This window comes from Coenobita brevimanus, chromosome 94 (genome assembly GCF_032717465.1).
Source record: "Coenobita brevimanus isolate Jiangsu-jjx chromosome 94, ASM3271746v2, whole genome shotgun sequence".
Taxonomy (NCBI): Eukaryota; Metazoa; Arthropoda; class Malacostraca; order Decapoda; family Coenobitidae; genus Coenobita; species Coenobita brevimanus.
In genome coordinates this window covers 5,107,932-5,124,578 of record NC_137047.1, presented here as the reverse complement: position 1 = coordinate 5,124,578, position 16,647 = coordinate 5,107,932, and the positions used below count along the sequence as shown (strand labels likewise).

At 43.1% G+C, this 16,647-nt stretch overlaps 1 protein-coding gene across 1 annotated transcript in view; it reads left to right on the top strand.

Annotated features, from left to right (window-relative positions):
* The window catches only part of spir (spire type actin nucleation factor), a 315,119-nt gene that overhangs the window by 199,548 nt on the left and 98,924 nt on the right, over positions 1-16,647 (top strand). Inside the window, exon 6 of the mRNA XM_080282611.1 lies at positions 6,097-6,297. Coding sequence (XP_080138737.1) covers positions 6,097-6,297 — 201 coding nt within the window. The remainder of the gene's footprint in view (positions 1-6,096; positions 6,298-16,647) is intronic.

Sequence of the window (16,647 nt, the reverse complement as noted above, 5' to 3'; positions counted from 1 at the left end):
GGAAGTGAAGCTTGGACGTTGTTGGAAGGACACAAGTCAAGAGTGAGAGCAGTGGAAATGAGTTATTTAAGAGGAGCCTGTGGAGTCACATGGAGAGACAGGCTGACGAATGAGGATATAAAGGAGCGTTGTGGTGTTGATGTGGATGTGATAGGAAGCGTTGTGAGGAACACACTGAGGTGGTTTGGCCATGTGGAGAGGATGGAGGGTGAAAGACTGACGAAGAGAGTGTATGTGAGTGAGGTGGAGGGTGGAAGAGGGAGGGGGAGACCGAGGATGAGATGGAGGGATGGGGTGGAGAGGTATATGAGAGAGGGGGGTGTGAGTTGGGAGCAGGGTAGTGAAATGGCGGGGGACAGGGCGACTTGGAGGCGATTTGTTTGTGGCCACCCCAAACGGGATTGAGGCGTCTGGCAATAGATAGATAGATAGATAGACTTTAGTAATTCTAGTGACGATACACCACATGCCACACCACATCACATCACATCACGTCACAACACATAGCAACACACCACACACAATCACACATCCACATCATACCACACCACACAGAATCACTTTCCCGAACCACACCACACAGAATCACCCTCCCACACCACACAGAATCACCCTCCCACACCACACCATGGAGAATCACCCTCCCACATCACACCACACAGACTCATCTTCCCACACCACACCACAGAGAATCACCCTCCCACATCACACCACACAGAATCACCCTCCCACATCACACCACACCACACCACACCACACCTAATCACCCTCCCACACCACACCACACCAAGTCACCCTCCCACACCACACCTTACTAAGGGCATTAACCGAAGGGCCCCGAAGATCCCGCATTTAGTACATTCCTACCTTTTTGTCTTTTTTTTTTTTTTCACTAAGTGCCCACTCCTCTAGACCACAGGCTATGGAACTATTTCGTCTGGATCTTGACAATTTGAATTTTCACTCTGCCTCCATGTCCCTGTTTCTTGTTTCCGTCTTATTTGCTGACGATATCGTGGCCGACTTTCTTCGGCTACGGTTTCTCTTCCACTTATTGTTTGTTGTCGCTTCTGGTTATGTGTCGGTATGTCTGGAATTTCACATAATTTGTTGTTATGGTTGATCTGATTCTGTGTGTCTTTCATCTGCTGTTGTTTTGATGTCACCTGGTACCTTTATCGCGGAGCTTCAGGTAATTTGTTTTTGTGTGTGTTGATCTCATTGTCTGTGTCTGTTTGTTGATCTGATTGTCCGCGTTTTTTGTCTGTTGGTTGTGTTTGACCTGTTGGCTTAATTGTGGAGTTACATATGATCTGTGTGTGTGTGTGTGTGTGTGTGTGTGTGTGTGTGTGTGTGTGTGTGTGATCTGATTATCATGTTTCATCTTAATCGTGACTGAGTTAATCATGGTTCTCATTTCGTATTAGTCATCCAAGTTTTCAGTGTTTTTGTTGGTTAGTCATTGCATGCCAGTTGTTCTCATAATTGTTCTTCTCTCTCTCTCTCTCTCTCTCTCTCTCTCTCTCTCTCTCTCTGTCTCACTTTTTTTTCCGAATTTGATCAGGCGATAATCTCGAAATTGTTCCCGGATATGTTGGTCGTTTGTAGTTCGATTCCTTTAATGTTTCGGCAAATTCCATTCACACAAATTCTATCCAGTCATCGTCTTTTTTTTTTTTTTTTTTTAATGTGTAAGCCAATTTGTTTTATTTATTTTATCAGAGAAAGAAGTCCATAATCTAGGTACAACAATTTTCTTTTCAATGCGTCGTATATTAAATTCCTGACAGGTGAAGACCGCAGGGAAGCCATTTTCAAATTAGGCGAGTCCCCGCGATCTGTTATTTGTACCCATTGTTCAGTTTTTTTTTTTTTTTTTAGGCTTTCTGTCAATGCTTTCTAATTCAGGTATAATTTTCGTGGATGGCGCACACAATGAGGGCTTTGAAAATACGTGACGGGTTGAGGGCGGCCTTGTCTCTCGGCGGTGTTGTCGGTTGTGTGGAGGGAAATTGGTTTGGTGTCCCCTTTCGCCGTGCGCGTTTTCTTCGTCTTCCATTCTTCCTTGTGTCACCTCTCACGCTTTGTTATTTTCTGATTTTTTTTTACTTTATTTTATGCCTTTCTCCTCCACAGTTTTCATTCCTCTCCCTATTTCTTGTTCTTAGTTCCATTTTTTTCCTTCTTTATGCTTCGTATCTTTTTTTTTTTCTCTTTTCCATCCTCATTGTGTGTGTGTGTGTGTGTGTGTTTTGTTCCTCGTGTCTCCTTCACTTCTTTTATTGTTTATTGTGTCCATATCTTTCCTTCTGCCAGTGTTTCTCTCCTCTTCGTCTTCCTCCATCCTGTTTTTCTTCTCTCTTCATTCTTCCATGCTTCACCTCTCTTCTTCGTTCTCTCTGTGGTTTCCTTCCTGTTCGTCTTCCTCATTAACCCTTTCAGGTGTAATTTTCCTCTGGTGGGCAGAACCGATCGACATTGCCCAGATTAAAATACCTGAATCTCTCTCTCTCTCTCTCTCTCTCTCCATCCTTCCTTGTTCCTTCTATCCGTCTTTTTTGTCTTTCTTCCTGTCTTGCATCCGTCTTGCCTTCCTTCATTTCTTCTTTCCGTCCATCATATTCTTCCTTTCATCCATTCATTCCTCTTTCCTTATTTCTTTCGTTCCCTTCTCCAACTCTTGTCTCCCTCTTTCCTTCCTCCTCTCCATTATTCTTTTCTTCCTGCATCGCCATATCAAAACTCTCTTATATATCCATTCCCACCCATATCATTTACACACACACACACACACACACACACACACACACACACACACACGCCAGTAACAAACACATTCGCGGCAATTAGCAAACATGTATAATTGCCTTGGCTAATTGGAGTGGCCATGTGTTCATCGTTTGCCCGGTGTGTGTGTGTGTGTGTGTGTGTGTGTGTGTGGCAGATATTATAGCGCTTGATTTTTTTTAATGAGGTGCTTTTTCTTTTTTCCTTTTTTTGTTTGGCTTTCTGTTCGTGTTTGCTGTTTTTGCAAGAATTTTATGTTCATAATTGTGTGCGCGCGCGTAGGTGTGTTTTTTCTTTCGCCGTATATGCTTTTTTTTTACCGTTATATGTGCTTTTTTAGCCTTATACTTTCAACTTTGATCTATATGTGTGTGCGCGCTCGTCCTTTTTATTTTATTTTTTTTTTTTTTACGGTTGCGCATTTTTAGACATTTCTAGACATTCATATATTAGCCCATTAAGTGTTTTGGGCTTTTTGTGCGCATTTTTAGGCCATTTATGTTTTTTTTTCTTTTTATCATTGTTTGCTATTTATTACCATTTTTAGCCGTTGATGTGCATATTTAGTTTTCATAGCCTTGTATGCACCTGTTTATACTGTTCATTGTAGACTTAATGTGAATTTTTTACTGCAGTACATCTTTAACCTTTGCATTTTAACTTAAGTGAGTTTTTAGCTCGTGCGTTTTATTATTATTATTATTATTATTTTTTTTTTTTTTTTTTTTGCATTTTCAGTCTGTATACACTTTTAGACCTATTTGGGATTTCCTTTGTTTTTTGTTTTCCAGTTGCACGTGCTTTTTTTTTTTTTTTTTTTTTTTCATTTTCACAGGTGCATTCTTCCGTGTTAATTTTCACTTCCCAGGTACACTTTCCTCTTCACTTTTTCCTTCACCACTGGCGCCTTTTTTTGTATGATGTTGTTTTGCTCATTTTCAGCTCATGCAGTTTTTACCGTTTGTATTCGTTTGTGTCTACATGTTCTTTGTCATTTTGTGTGTGCAGCCTTCATGTGTTTATTTGCAGTAAATTTGATGTTATGCATACTGTGTTTGTTCCTCTTAATATACTAGGGGTCTGAAACGTATGTACATTCTTAATGACGACTTGATATCATTATTTGGATTTCTTGCTCTCCTGTATATCAGTATGTCGGTTATATATCCATTTGTCTGTATGTATGAATGTCATGTCAGACAATTTATCCTAAATGTGATGTAAGAGTTGATCCAAAATACAGTAAGATAAGTAAAAACATTTTATCACCTCAGACTTGTACTGTACCTGAGGGCTAAGTATTCAACTACACTTGAGGAATTCCAGCATAATAGGTCAAGTGTAGTATTGCAGAACCCTTCCCTCCCTCTCCTGCGGCCCTCAGGCGGTGATAAGGCAGGTTCATTGTCACGCGGCGCAGCAACCCTCATGGCGGAGGGAGTGGTGTGGAGGGTTGGCTGACCACAGGGTTGAAGAGTTTGGAGGGGAAGATTGAGACGGGATCATTTTCACGCCTTGCAACTCTTCCTGGCCAATTTAAACGCGTTCCGTCTCATTTTAGCTCGTTTCGGTCTTGTTTATACCTCATTCGGACTCATTTTAGCTCATTTCGACTTCGTGTAAGCCACCACGGGCCTTGGCCAGACACGCGTATCTGTATCTGTACAGATACAGGCAAGGGTCCAGATACTGGCGACTAACAGCCACTTACCTTGGCTTAAGTTTTCTGAATTACGGTTGGCTAGCCTTGATGTCTTCACTGGTCGTAACGGATATAAACTTTGCAGTTTAAATCGTTTTTTAAGTATTGTGGGCCCATTCATTGGACGTGGTGTTGACAGCTTTCCCACTCAACACCTTCTGGATCACCTCATCCCTACGTGGGACAAAAAGTCAGGATAGCGTTATGATGATGATGATGATGATGATGACAGCAGCCACGTCCATATTATCCCCATCGAGGTATAGTGGTCCAATACCACGCTATCGAATTCCGGTGGATGGTCAGCTCACTTCCCCTGGTGGCATCACATGATCAAAAAACTGCTGGCACCTCTTCGGTTGGGAATCGAACCTGTGCACGCAAGGCCATCTCTTGGACTGGGACGTTTTACACACACACACACACACACACACACACACACACACACACACACACACACACACACACACACCACACACACCACACACACACACACACACACACACACACACACACACACACACACACACACACACACGACGTTTTGATTTTGGTTGTTTACTTTTGCTTCTATTTTTCCTTTCAGCTGGGAGATGCTGCCTTTTTATTGTTTTTTATTTTTATTTTTTTTTACCTCCCTTTCCTTGGGGGAAGCAGCCTAGGTATATAGATAGATAGATTTTTTTTTTAGTCATACTGCTACAGGCGTAAGGATACTTGTTATCATGTCCAGATTTTCATACTAATGATTCTTATATGCAGGTGTCCTAAATCATGCCCATATACAAGTGTCATTGTAATTTAGGTGTGCAGGTATCATACTAATTTTGGTGTACAGATGTTTTGCTGATTTTGGTGTACAAGTACCAAAGTAATGTTGATGTGCAGGTGTCGTACTAATTTTGTTGTGCAGGTGCCACACTAAATTCTTTTTGGTGTGCAGATGTTTTACTAATGTTGGTGTGCAGGTGCCACACTAAATTTTATGTACAGGTGTATTACTAAGTATATGTGTAGGTGTCTTACTGATTTTGGTGTGTCTTATTGATTTTGGTGTGCAGGTGTTATTCTTGAGTAGGTGTGCCCTAAATTTACTTTTCATTATTCAGGTGTTATTCTTTGAGTAGATGTGCCACTAATTTATTTTTCCTTATGCAAGTGTCATACTAATCTATCCTTTATGCAGGTATCCTACTAATCGATAATTTCTTGTTCAGGTGACATACTAATCCTTCAGGCGCGCAAGTGCCATGCTTGTTTATTTATGTACCTAAAAAGAGAACCAAAGCCCGAAAGTCCGAAAAAAAAATATTGTCCTATCTTCAAAGCACTGAACAAAAGACAACAAAATTCATGATCCGTGGTACAGGTGTCATTGATAATATTCCTGTCCAGATATCATCGCAATTAATTATTCTTATGAAGAGTCCTACTGGTTTAATCATTATGTTCTAGTAACACACTTCTTAATCATTTTCATGTGCAGATGTCATACTAATAATTCTTTTGTGCAGTTGCCAGACTGATTAATCATTCTTATGTCCAGGTGTTCTAATTTTGATTCTTTCATAAATACAGGCATCCAACTAATAAATTATCGTGTACAGGTGTGCGAGAGTCGGCTGAGTGGCGGTGTGGCTGGGGGGGTGAGCGAGCACTACCGGGCGGTGGTGAGGGCACTGGTAGCTGAAGCCATCGACCTGGCCTCCTTCCTGCAGCGGGTGGCCCAGGGCAGACAGTTTGCCACGCAGACAGCAGACCTCCTCAGCTCGGAACACGACCTGCGCGAGTTGCAGTGTGAGGACTGGGTGAGCACAGGAGCCCATCATGTTAATGCTGGATGATTGCATTCCAGTTTAGCCTTGGAGTGTTATTGGTATTAGCAAGTGCAGTTGTATTTGTTTATGATCCCGACCAGTTCTGGTGCTGGACAAGGACGCCTTCACGTGGTGGCACGGATATAACTGGGCCGTGGAGCTGCCCTGTTATACAAACGTCCCTCAGAAGTCTCCGTACCCCCAAAAGGAGGGTGATGGACTGCGGAAGAAGGGCAGTTTGTACCCGCAGCCCTCCAGTTCACGTTTATCTGAGCCTGGGACTGCAACTACTGCTACCACTTCAGGCGATGTAATAGATTTCCATAGCAGTTTTATTTCGTCAACAATGCTTAGGTTTTTAGTATTTTGTTATTTAGATAGTCACTCTGGTATGGATGGCTTTAATGGATGCAGTGGGAAAGAGAGATGAGGTATTGGGGACTGGTGTGGATGGTATTAGTGGAGGCCATGGAAGAGGTGTGGTGTGGTCATATGAAAACTGAATTAGGTAATAAATAGGAAATTGTGAGGGGAGGAAGCCGATTGTACAGCTCGTGCCCATGTCAGCTTCCTCTGCTGTACAGCAAAACGATACAAGAACATAAAACTGTGTTAAGTAGGAGCTGGTATGAGTATGGAGATTGGTTATTGCGAGGCGGTGTGGACATGGAAGACTGTACTCTCCATTTGACTTCACCTAATTTGCCGCCTGAGCATCTTGAACGCCAAACTGTTGCAAGAGATTAATACTAGAATTTGATGCTGATTACAAAGTGGTATGGAAAAAATGTGGAACCACAGCATTGTCTATTCTGCCGCTGAGCTACAGAAATAAGTACAAAATAACGAAAGTCTCGGTCAAGTAATGATGAAATAACAGTAATGTGAGGCGATGAAGTTGATGTGAGCGTGGAATAGTAGAGCGAGAGCCAGGTGTTGTGGGGTGTATGCAGTACGGTATACCTTGAAGTGTTGGCAGTAGGGAATGTTATGTTGGAGTGATGGTTTAGCAATTTAACAGCATCAGCATGGGAAGTAGTAAGACAAGAAAAAAAGAAAACCCACTATAGCGAAGGGGTGGTTGGCTGCATGTTTCCAAGTCTCTACGTAAAAAAAAAACAAGAAGGAACGTTGTGTGTGTGTGTGTGTGTGTGTGTGAGGAGGAGGAGGATGAGGTGTTGGCGAATACATCTGGGAAAAAGAGGATTGGATGAGTGTGTAAGAACCAGGGAGAGGTGTTTTGTAGGTATGTAGGTGAATGTGTAGGGTAGAGGGTGCGTAGGCGTGTGTGTAGGGAGACGTGTGGTTGAATGTGTAGGAGACGTATGGGTGAACGTGTTGGGGAAAGTTCGTGTGGATGAGGGTGTAGGTGAATGGGGTGTAGGTGTGAGTGTGTGTAAGGAGAGGAAGTGTGGATAAATGTGTAAAGTGCAGTGCATGCGGATGAAACATGTTGGTATAAGTGGGTTGTGTTATTATTATTGAGAGGGCATACAAACACAGTTCATCCTCTTCCCCTCTCCCTTTGGGGATGGCCTAATGGAGTTCCACTCTTCCTTAAACGTAGTCCAAGTGAAAGTCTTATCACTGCAAATTTTCGTTTTCTTAGGCAAATATACTATGGCCGTAATTGATCACACACACACACACACACACACACACACACACACACACACACACATTGTCTATCTATTTATCTATTGCCAGACGCCTCAATCCCGTTTGGGGTGGCCACAAACAAATCGCCTCCAAGTCGCCCTGTCCCCCGCCATTTCACTGCCTTGCTCTCAACTCACACCCCCCTCTCTCATATACCTCTCCACCCCATCCCTCCATCTCATCCTCGGCCTCCCCCTCCCTCTTCCCCCCTCCACCTCACACACATTGTGCTGTATATATTACATTACTTAAATGAAGAGTTAACGTGGTGTTGGCATAAGTAGGGCGGGTAAAGAGGTCAGGTCACTGATATTTAATTAGTAAACGTGGTTGATTATGGAACTGAGTCAAACAAATTGTTTAAGAAAATAACTTTGGAAAATGCTTAATTAACGCGCATAGCTGAAGTCCGACGTGGAAGTTTGCCAGAGCAGTTTATAGTGATAAATGAACTTCATGAGTCAGGTGAATATCATTTATTATCCTGCCTGCACCAGACTATCCCCTTCAAGTGTTACGTCATCCAGTCAGCCGTAGAGTCAACACAGTCGCCTCCATTTATACCAACAGAGGGACACAGCCTTTCCCCCCACAGATCCCCTCAGACGGTCTAATGGCGGCCACCTTAAAATTTCATTCAGGTGTTGTCTGCCGTAACACAAGAGGGAGAGGGGGGCAGGGGGTTAGGGGGCACATTCACAAAGACGGTATGATCTATAAATAATGCTGTGTGTGTGTGTGTGTGTGTGTGTGTGTGTGTGTGTGTGTGTGTGTGTGTGTGTGTGTGTGTGTGTGTGTGTGTGTGTGTGTGTGATAAGAGTGGGGCAATGACGTCACGAAGATTAGAGCTTGTGATTGGAGGCGTCTGGGGCGAGGGATGGTAAGGCGAGCTCTGATTGGCCCTCCAGGTTTTGACGTCACAGTTTCCAGGGCGACGCTGGAAAGGGATACCAGCAAACTGAGGGATAATGATTATACGAGGTCTTTCTGGATATTACTGGCAGTGTGAGGATTCAGGTGTGGAGGTGAATGGTGTCGGCGTTAATAAAAAGAAAATGATCTCTCTGGGAAATGATGCCAAAAGTCGGATTAAAAAGAGAAAATTGTCAGAAAATGGAAAAAGCTGGAGTCTTCGTGAGAGCATTGATTCCCTCCCCTCTCCCCTGGTTTTCCTCGCCCCTCCTCCCTGCGGGCGTATTCTAGAAGGACATAAGCAAAGTTCTACAACAAATCTCCATGGCAGTCAATTATTATCAAGAATTATTAAGTTTTTCGGCATTTTTCAATTTAACATTCACTGTGCTTTGGATCTGATGCGTTTGGTAGGTGTGGGAGGTCAAATAAAAATGTAAACAAGCAGTCTTATACACAACTAAGACCCCAGGGAGTTTATGAATATGGTGCCTGGTTTCCCTCCCTCTCTTCCTCCTTCAGCGCCTCCACCAGTAGCCCTGCTGTGGTCTGGCCTCCTTCCTGTTGGGCCTACATTATTTGCCCTACTTTTCCTTCTTGCGCCTCAGCCAAACTTGCGTAGTCTTCCCGCAATCTCGGTCAAATCCTCAGCATCGCATCCACCCCATATTTCTCTCTCTCTCTCTCTCTCTCTCTCTCTCTCTTTCTCTCTCTCTCTCCTTTGCATCTTCCACATACTCTGCGTTTCACTATTTTCTTTCTATCCCTTTCCCTTCCACTCTGTTCTTCCTCCTTCCTTCCCTCCCATCAGCAGCTTCACCGTTCATCCTTTCATTTTTTTTCTCCCATCCCTCTCCCATTTTACCCGTCCTGCTTCCTGTCTTTTCCTCCCCTCATTTTCATCCTTCGCTTCCCTCCATTCTTCTCTTATTTAGCCCTTCATTGCCCCATCATTTCTCTCCATCCTTCGTCTCTTTTTGTTTCCCTTCATAAATCTTTTTCTGTCCATCTTGCTCCTCTTATTTCTCTCTGCCATACCTCTCTTTTTCTCATCATCCAGCCTCTATGTTTTCTTTGTCATACTCCTCTCTCTTTCCGTCTTGCTTATCTTTTTCTTCCTATTCATCCATCTGTCTTTATGTCCCCTTCTTTCCACCCTGACTATCATTTCCTCTTCATCCATGCCCTTTCACTCTGTCGTTCCTCTCTTCCATATTTCCTCATCGTCCTGTTCGTCCTTTTCCTGGTCTTTCGTTTTTTTTTGGTTGCCATTTTCCTGTTGTCGATTTTTCATGTATGTTTTTTTCTTGTCTGTCCTTCCTCTTACCTTCCATTTTTTTTTTTTTTCACTCCATTCGTGTATTTTTCCTCAGTTCTTTTCATCTTTTTGTTCCGTCTCTTCATTTTATTCCAAGTTTTCCCTGTACACTCCCTGCTTCTGGCATGCCATTCTTCCCTTCTTTCCGCCTCCCTCCCTCCTTTTTCTCCCGCTGCTCTCTTCCTCCTCTGAGCTCCCTCCTGCTCTCCCGCTGGTGAGGTTCTGTGTGTGTGTGCTGAGAGAGAGAGAGATGGCTATCAGGGGTCATTACGGTCACCCTAACTCCCTCACCCATTGTTACCTCTTATCGCATCCTCCTCCGATACTCCCACCCCCACCCCCATCCTCATCTTTTCTTGCCCCCTCCCACACCCCATTCAGCGTATTCTGTTTCCTCCCTTTTCTAGTCCTCCCGCTTCGTTCTCCACCTCCTTCCTCCTCTCCTGACCCCCCCCCACCTGTTTTTCTCTCTCTCTCTCTCTCTCTCTCTCTCCCTCCCTTTTCACCTCAGTTCTCCTTCCTTTCTCACTTTCATGTCCTCCTTCCCTCTCTCTCCCTCTTTTTTTACTCCCAACCTTTCTTGCATCATAAAAGACCATATCTATTCTAGGGCCGGTCAGAACCCAAGACACAGTTGGTTTCCCGTCGTCCATTTGCACTTGGTAATACAATAGGGGATCTGGCTGTACATTCGACTGTTGCGTGTCTTGTTCTAGGGGAAGGGTTGGCCTTAACAAAACTGTTTATATGCCCTAATGACCCTCAAGTCGAGAAACATCAGTCCTCCGCCTGTTTCCTCTCATGATAATCCTAACCCCTTTTCATCGCTTCCCTTCCACATTTCTATCCTCCTTCCTTCCTCCCTCCCTCCTTCTCTCCCTTCCCCCCTCCTTCTCTCCCTCCCTTTCTTCCTTCTCTCTGCTACTGGTCCTTTGCCCTTTCTTTCCCTCCTGTCTCCCCCTTCTATTTCTATATTTTTTCTTTCTTTCACTTGTATGCCTCCCTTCCTCTCTTCTGCTTCCTCTCCATTTTCCCCTCCTCTTTCATCCTCTTCCATCTCCTCTTCCTCTCTTCTTTCTCCACTTCCCTTTCTCTCTCCCCCGTGCTTATCCCTTCCTCACTCCCTCCCCCTTACATCCTGTTCCTTCCTCACTTTCTCTCTTTTACCCTTCCCTGCCCTTTCTCTTTCTCCACACCTTTATATCATCTTCCTTGCCCACCTTTCCTCTTTATTCCCAGTGTTTCTACGTCTCACATCTGTTTCCCATCATTTCCCCTCTTTGTAACATCCGCCTTTCCTTTCCCATTCTCCCGTTGACCTCGCTGCTGTTCTCTTCATTATCCTTTCCTCCCTTGTACTTTCCTTCCATTCTCATTTCCTCCATTCCCTTCCCATCTCTTCCCTCCCTTCCATTTCTTATCTCATTTCCTCCTTTCCCCTCCCCACCCCTTTCTTCTGTTTCCCTCCTCTTTTCTTTGACTTCCCTTTCCTTCCCCTCCATTTCCCCTCCCCTCTCTCCCATTTCTCCTCCCCTCTCTCCCATTTCCCCTCCCATCTTTCCCATTTCCCCTCGCTCTTCCTGCTTTGTTCATTCCCACATCCTCACCCCATACCCCTTCAATCGCACCTTTGCAGTTTTCTCTTTCTCCCTCCTGCTGTCTTCTCTCGGTGTTTCTCCTCTCTCTTCGTACCCTTCGTTCTGTCATCATCGTCTTCACCCCTTTACCTTAATCTTTTTTTTTTTTTTTTCCCTCAGTCTCATCGTTTGTTTTTTTTTTTTTCTTCATATCCTTTCATTTTCTTTCATTTGGGTCATTTAACTGCTCATTCCCTATTCACGTTCCTTCGTTTCCTCTCCAGTTGTCATCTGTGTTCTACTCAACATTTCCCTAATTTGTTATACTTTCAAATATCTGCCCTGCTGTACTCAACTTTTATGTACTCCTTTCTGCTCTTCTCTGCTTTATTTACTCTGCTTCACTGTGCTCATCTGTATTCTGCTCTGCTTTATTCTGCTCTGCTTTACTCTCCTACTCTGTAGTGCTGTACTCTCTCTCTGGTTTCGACTATGATTGGCTCTGTTCTGCACTACAACTCTTCTCTTCTGTCGTTTTTTTCTCTTTTCACGTCTCAGTATCATTCCCTCAAGTTTTTTCCAGTCGTTCATCCTCACGTTTCCCTCATTTGTCCCCCAGCTCACTCCTCCGCAATGCAGTTCTCTTTTAATGCCCTCGTGAATCGCAATATTTGATTTAGCCCTTCTCTTCCTTAATTCCCGCCCTTCCCCTCCCTCTTCAGCTGTCTCATCTTCTCCTCCATCTTTATCCTTCTCCTTCATCTTTATCCTCCTGCATCTTCTTGAATTCATCTGTTTTTCTCTCCTTCCTCCTCCTTCTCCTCCTCATCATAATCATCATCATCACCATCATCATGAATATCATCATCATCATTATTTTTTAAACTTGCCCTTTTTTCGTCCTCCTCTTCGTCCTCCCCATCCTCCTCCGCTTTCTCCTGTTCCTCATCCTCTCCCTCCCTCTTCTTCTCCTTCCCCTCCATAATATCTCCTTCCTCTTAACCACGCTTTCCTTCCCCTTCAAACTCGTTCTCTTTAATTTTGTCTCCCTTCTCTTTTCCATATTTTCCTGTTCTCCTCCTGTCTTTTTTTTTTCTCTCTCTCTGTCTTCTTTTTTTTCCTTGTCTTTTTCCTTTTCATGTATTTTCTTATCCCATGTTTTTTTCATCACATTTCTTTTTAAAATCCTATCTTTTCTTTCTCATACTTCATTTTGTTATCCATTCTTTTCTAATTTTCTTTTTTCTCTCATTTTTTCCTTTCATCAGTTTCTCATTTCTTTTAATCATTACTTTTCCATTTCACTTCTTTTCTATCCTTTTTTTCTTACATCGTCTCTTATGTCCTCTCCTTTCCCGTCCCCTCCACTGCTCTCCTTTCGTCTTTGTCTGTCCACTCTTCTCTCTTCCCCTCTCCTCTCCCCTCTTCTCATCTCTCCTCGCCTCTCCTCTCCTCTCCTCTCCTTTCCCATCCCCTCCTCTCCTCTCCTCCTCTTCCGACTAAATGAAGCCAAATCCAAAGCCACTATACGAACACGGAGGGGGTGATGGCAAACAATGGACGGATGTGGCTGCTGCTGCTGGGTTTACGGCAGCATTAAATGAATATACTAATCAATAACGCGTAGATCTGGCGCTGAGATGGAATGGCAGGGGATTGTAGGCGATTCGGAAAAGTGTGGTAACCAGTATTTCGCAGATGGGTATCGGGGTAACGGAAGGAAATGCGGTAACCAGTAATGCGTAAATCTAGCCCTGAGATGGAAGTGTTAGGTATTAGGGGATTTTAAAAATGTGGTAATTGTAGGACATTGGTGGCACTGTATTGGGAAAAATAGTGACCAATGACGTGAGATGTGACTCTGAGTATTGTAGAGTATTAGGGAAATAAAAAATAGTTTCGAGGTAGAGAGATAGAAATCAATAACGTGTAAATCTGGAACTGGAGGGTTTTCGAGGTGATGGGAAAAAAAGTAAATTAACCAATAACTTGCAAATCGAGCCTTTAGGTGGAGCTGTGGGGTTGTAGGAGTGTTGGAAAAAATATAGTTAACCTGTTCAGCCCCAGGACGTATATTGCACTTTATTCTTGCTTCTTCCATATCATTTTAGTCGACATAAAGGAGGGCCTATTCGACTGAGCAGGGGTCAAGGACAGCTGTATCTAATCCTTTCATTTCGACAAGATCTCTCCTGGGCTGAGTAGAATCGTCTGGGGATGATACTCGTAATAATAATTATACCAATAATAATAATAACGCCCAAATCGTAATGAATGTTTTAATTGTATTTTAAAGTATCATGGATGGTATTAATGACTGCTATTGACTCTGGTAATGATGAGATTTGCCTACTGATATGTTAATCAGAGAATGGCAGTATTTTTAACCCTTTTCATACGGCTACGTCTTATTGTAATTTATCCTTGCTGTCTCCTCACGATTTTAGTCAGCATAGGAAAAACCACTCCTCTGATGAGATGGATGGTCTGATTTAGCTGTACAGTATATAAACCCCTCAGTAAAATCATCTTCAGATATCAAGAGTATAATAAAGGAATAATTGTATTGAGTTAATCATTGTAATTGCCATCGTCATCGTCATCAATATCACTAAGACATTCGTGCAAAAATTACTGGAGTGTGACCAAAATAGAGTCCTGCACTAGTTTTCCCTCATATCAGCAACAGTGGAATGCAGACAGGGCAAGACTCATGTTCAAATTTTGCCTTTAGTTATGTGCACGGGAATTCACGACGACATTTTTGCCCACTGACGCAAATGAGAACAGGCTCACTACCCGACCTGCTTCCCTCCCAGGTCATCGCCCCTCCCCCTCCCCACTCGCCCTGTCACGCACGAGTTAGGTGGCCAACGAGCCGCTTCCTCACCAAACAGGATAATCAGCAAGTATACCCAATTACTGCAAGCCTCCCCACCAGTTAGTTATATAAAACACAAATGGCTGCTCTTCTGTTTATTGTGGGCGTGACAGTGATGGACGGGCATTTTTTTGTGATGCCATAAAACTGCACGTGATTTGATTCACAGCCCCCGCTATTTACGTTTTTTTTTTTTTTCCACTAGTGGCTGCGACTGCTTTATGATAGTGTGTTTTTTGGTAGTACGGTAGGGAATGCCTTGTTGTATGATGCTGCTGCCTGTCAGAATGCGGCAGGTTTGTTACCTGCAGTGTTAACACTAGCTTTTTCAAGTTTCCATTCCATCACAGTTGAGTTATATTGTACAGGCGATATTCAGGCTGTGACTATATACAGGGCCTACCTGTAGATAGCCTTACAGTGTTTTGTCTTCAGAGCCGCAGTACAGATATCCTCAGCTATAAGGGCTGTTTGCAGAATCGACCGTAGTTGTATTGCATAGCTGCAGATACCGTACTCTTGATACTCACTTCCGTAATTAAGTCCTTTTATTATTGCTGTGGACGCACGGTGGTCGGCCACCGACAGTGTCTTCAGCTGAGAGTAATTCTTGCAGTTAGAACTTGATTACTCCTGCATAAAATTTTTGTGTGTATTTGAGAGGTCAGATAATTGTAGGCAAAGTGTTAAAGCGTGTGAGTATGGTAGCATACCATTGTCTGCCATCTTGTTCTGCTGACGTTTGTCGAATTGTGTATGATGCTGCCCATTCTTCGTTTGTGGAAGTCTTGTTACTGTTGCACAATTTCTCTTTAGTCATGATTGTATTTTAATCACAGATGATGATCATCATTTATGTATTCTGCATGTGTAACAGTAAAATAATGGATTGGGTGACATAAGATCTGCATTCAGCCTCTCTGATATGGTGTATTTGCATTCTGACTCGAAGAGGCAATGAATATATAAAACCATATTGCTTGTCACGGAAACTTGTTATTGTAGTGTTGTATGTTGCAGCCACGACGCAGAATGTTTATGCACTGCAATTTATTCTACGCCTGTGAAACTTAAATATTAAGTTCATAAGATTGTTTTCAATTCTAAAGTTAAGAAGACTGAGCCGGGAATATAAATTCATAGGGTGTGTGATGCAGGACTTCATACAGTATATTTTAAATCTCTTATATACTGTATATATATACAGGGGCGTACCTAAAGATCTGGGGGCCCGGGGGGCTAGGTTCTTTGCGGGGCCCCGCAAAGAACCTAGCCCCCCTAATTCTCAAAACTTATCTAATATCTCATCCGGGATTGTCGGGGTGATATATATATATACATTTTTAAATATTAATAAAAATGCTTATAAATTTTTAAGGCTTTTTGTGGGCCCCCTCTCAATTGAGGGCCCGGGGGGCAGCTTCAAACAGCCCCCACCCCGTCCCCACCTCAGGAACGCCACTGTATATATATATATATTTTATTTATTATCTGTGTGTGAGACGTCGCACACACTGTAGGAGGACTGGTGGGCCTTGAGGAACAGACTAGCTAGTTGTGCTCAGAGTTGGATACTTGGAAGTGTCAAGCCAGCTGATTTGACATGGGTGTAGTCCCATGTTCTGTGCTTAATTTTGCCTCCCTTTATATGCATATTTTTGTCAGTTTAATTATGAAAGGCCTATAATTTGGTCATTAAAAAGCCAGTATAACTGAAATATCTGATTATAACTTTAGTAAAGCCTTGATGCCGTAAGTCCGGACTTTCTGATCTGACACAATTCTGTTTCATCAATGCATTTTTCCCCTCTGTTGTTTCTTACTACAGTCAAACATGAAAGCATTATTAGCCCGTGTATGTCTATAGATAGCTGCTGATATTGATACAATGAGCACTGACCAGCAGAAGAAACGGATATCAACAGGTCCATTGCCATTGTGATATGTGACAGAGATTACTCGTCTTTTGCAGTTATTTTATATATCACACTGTG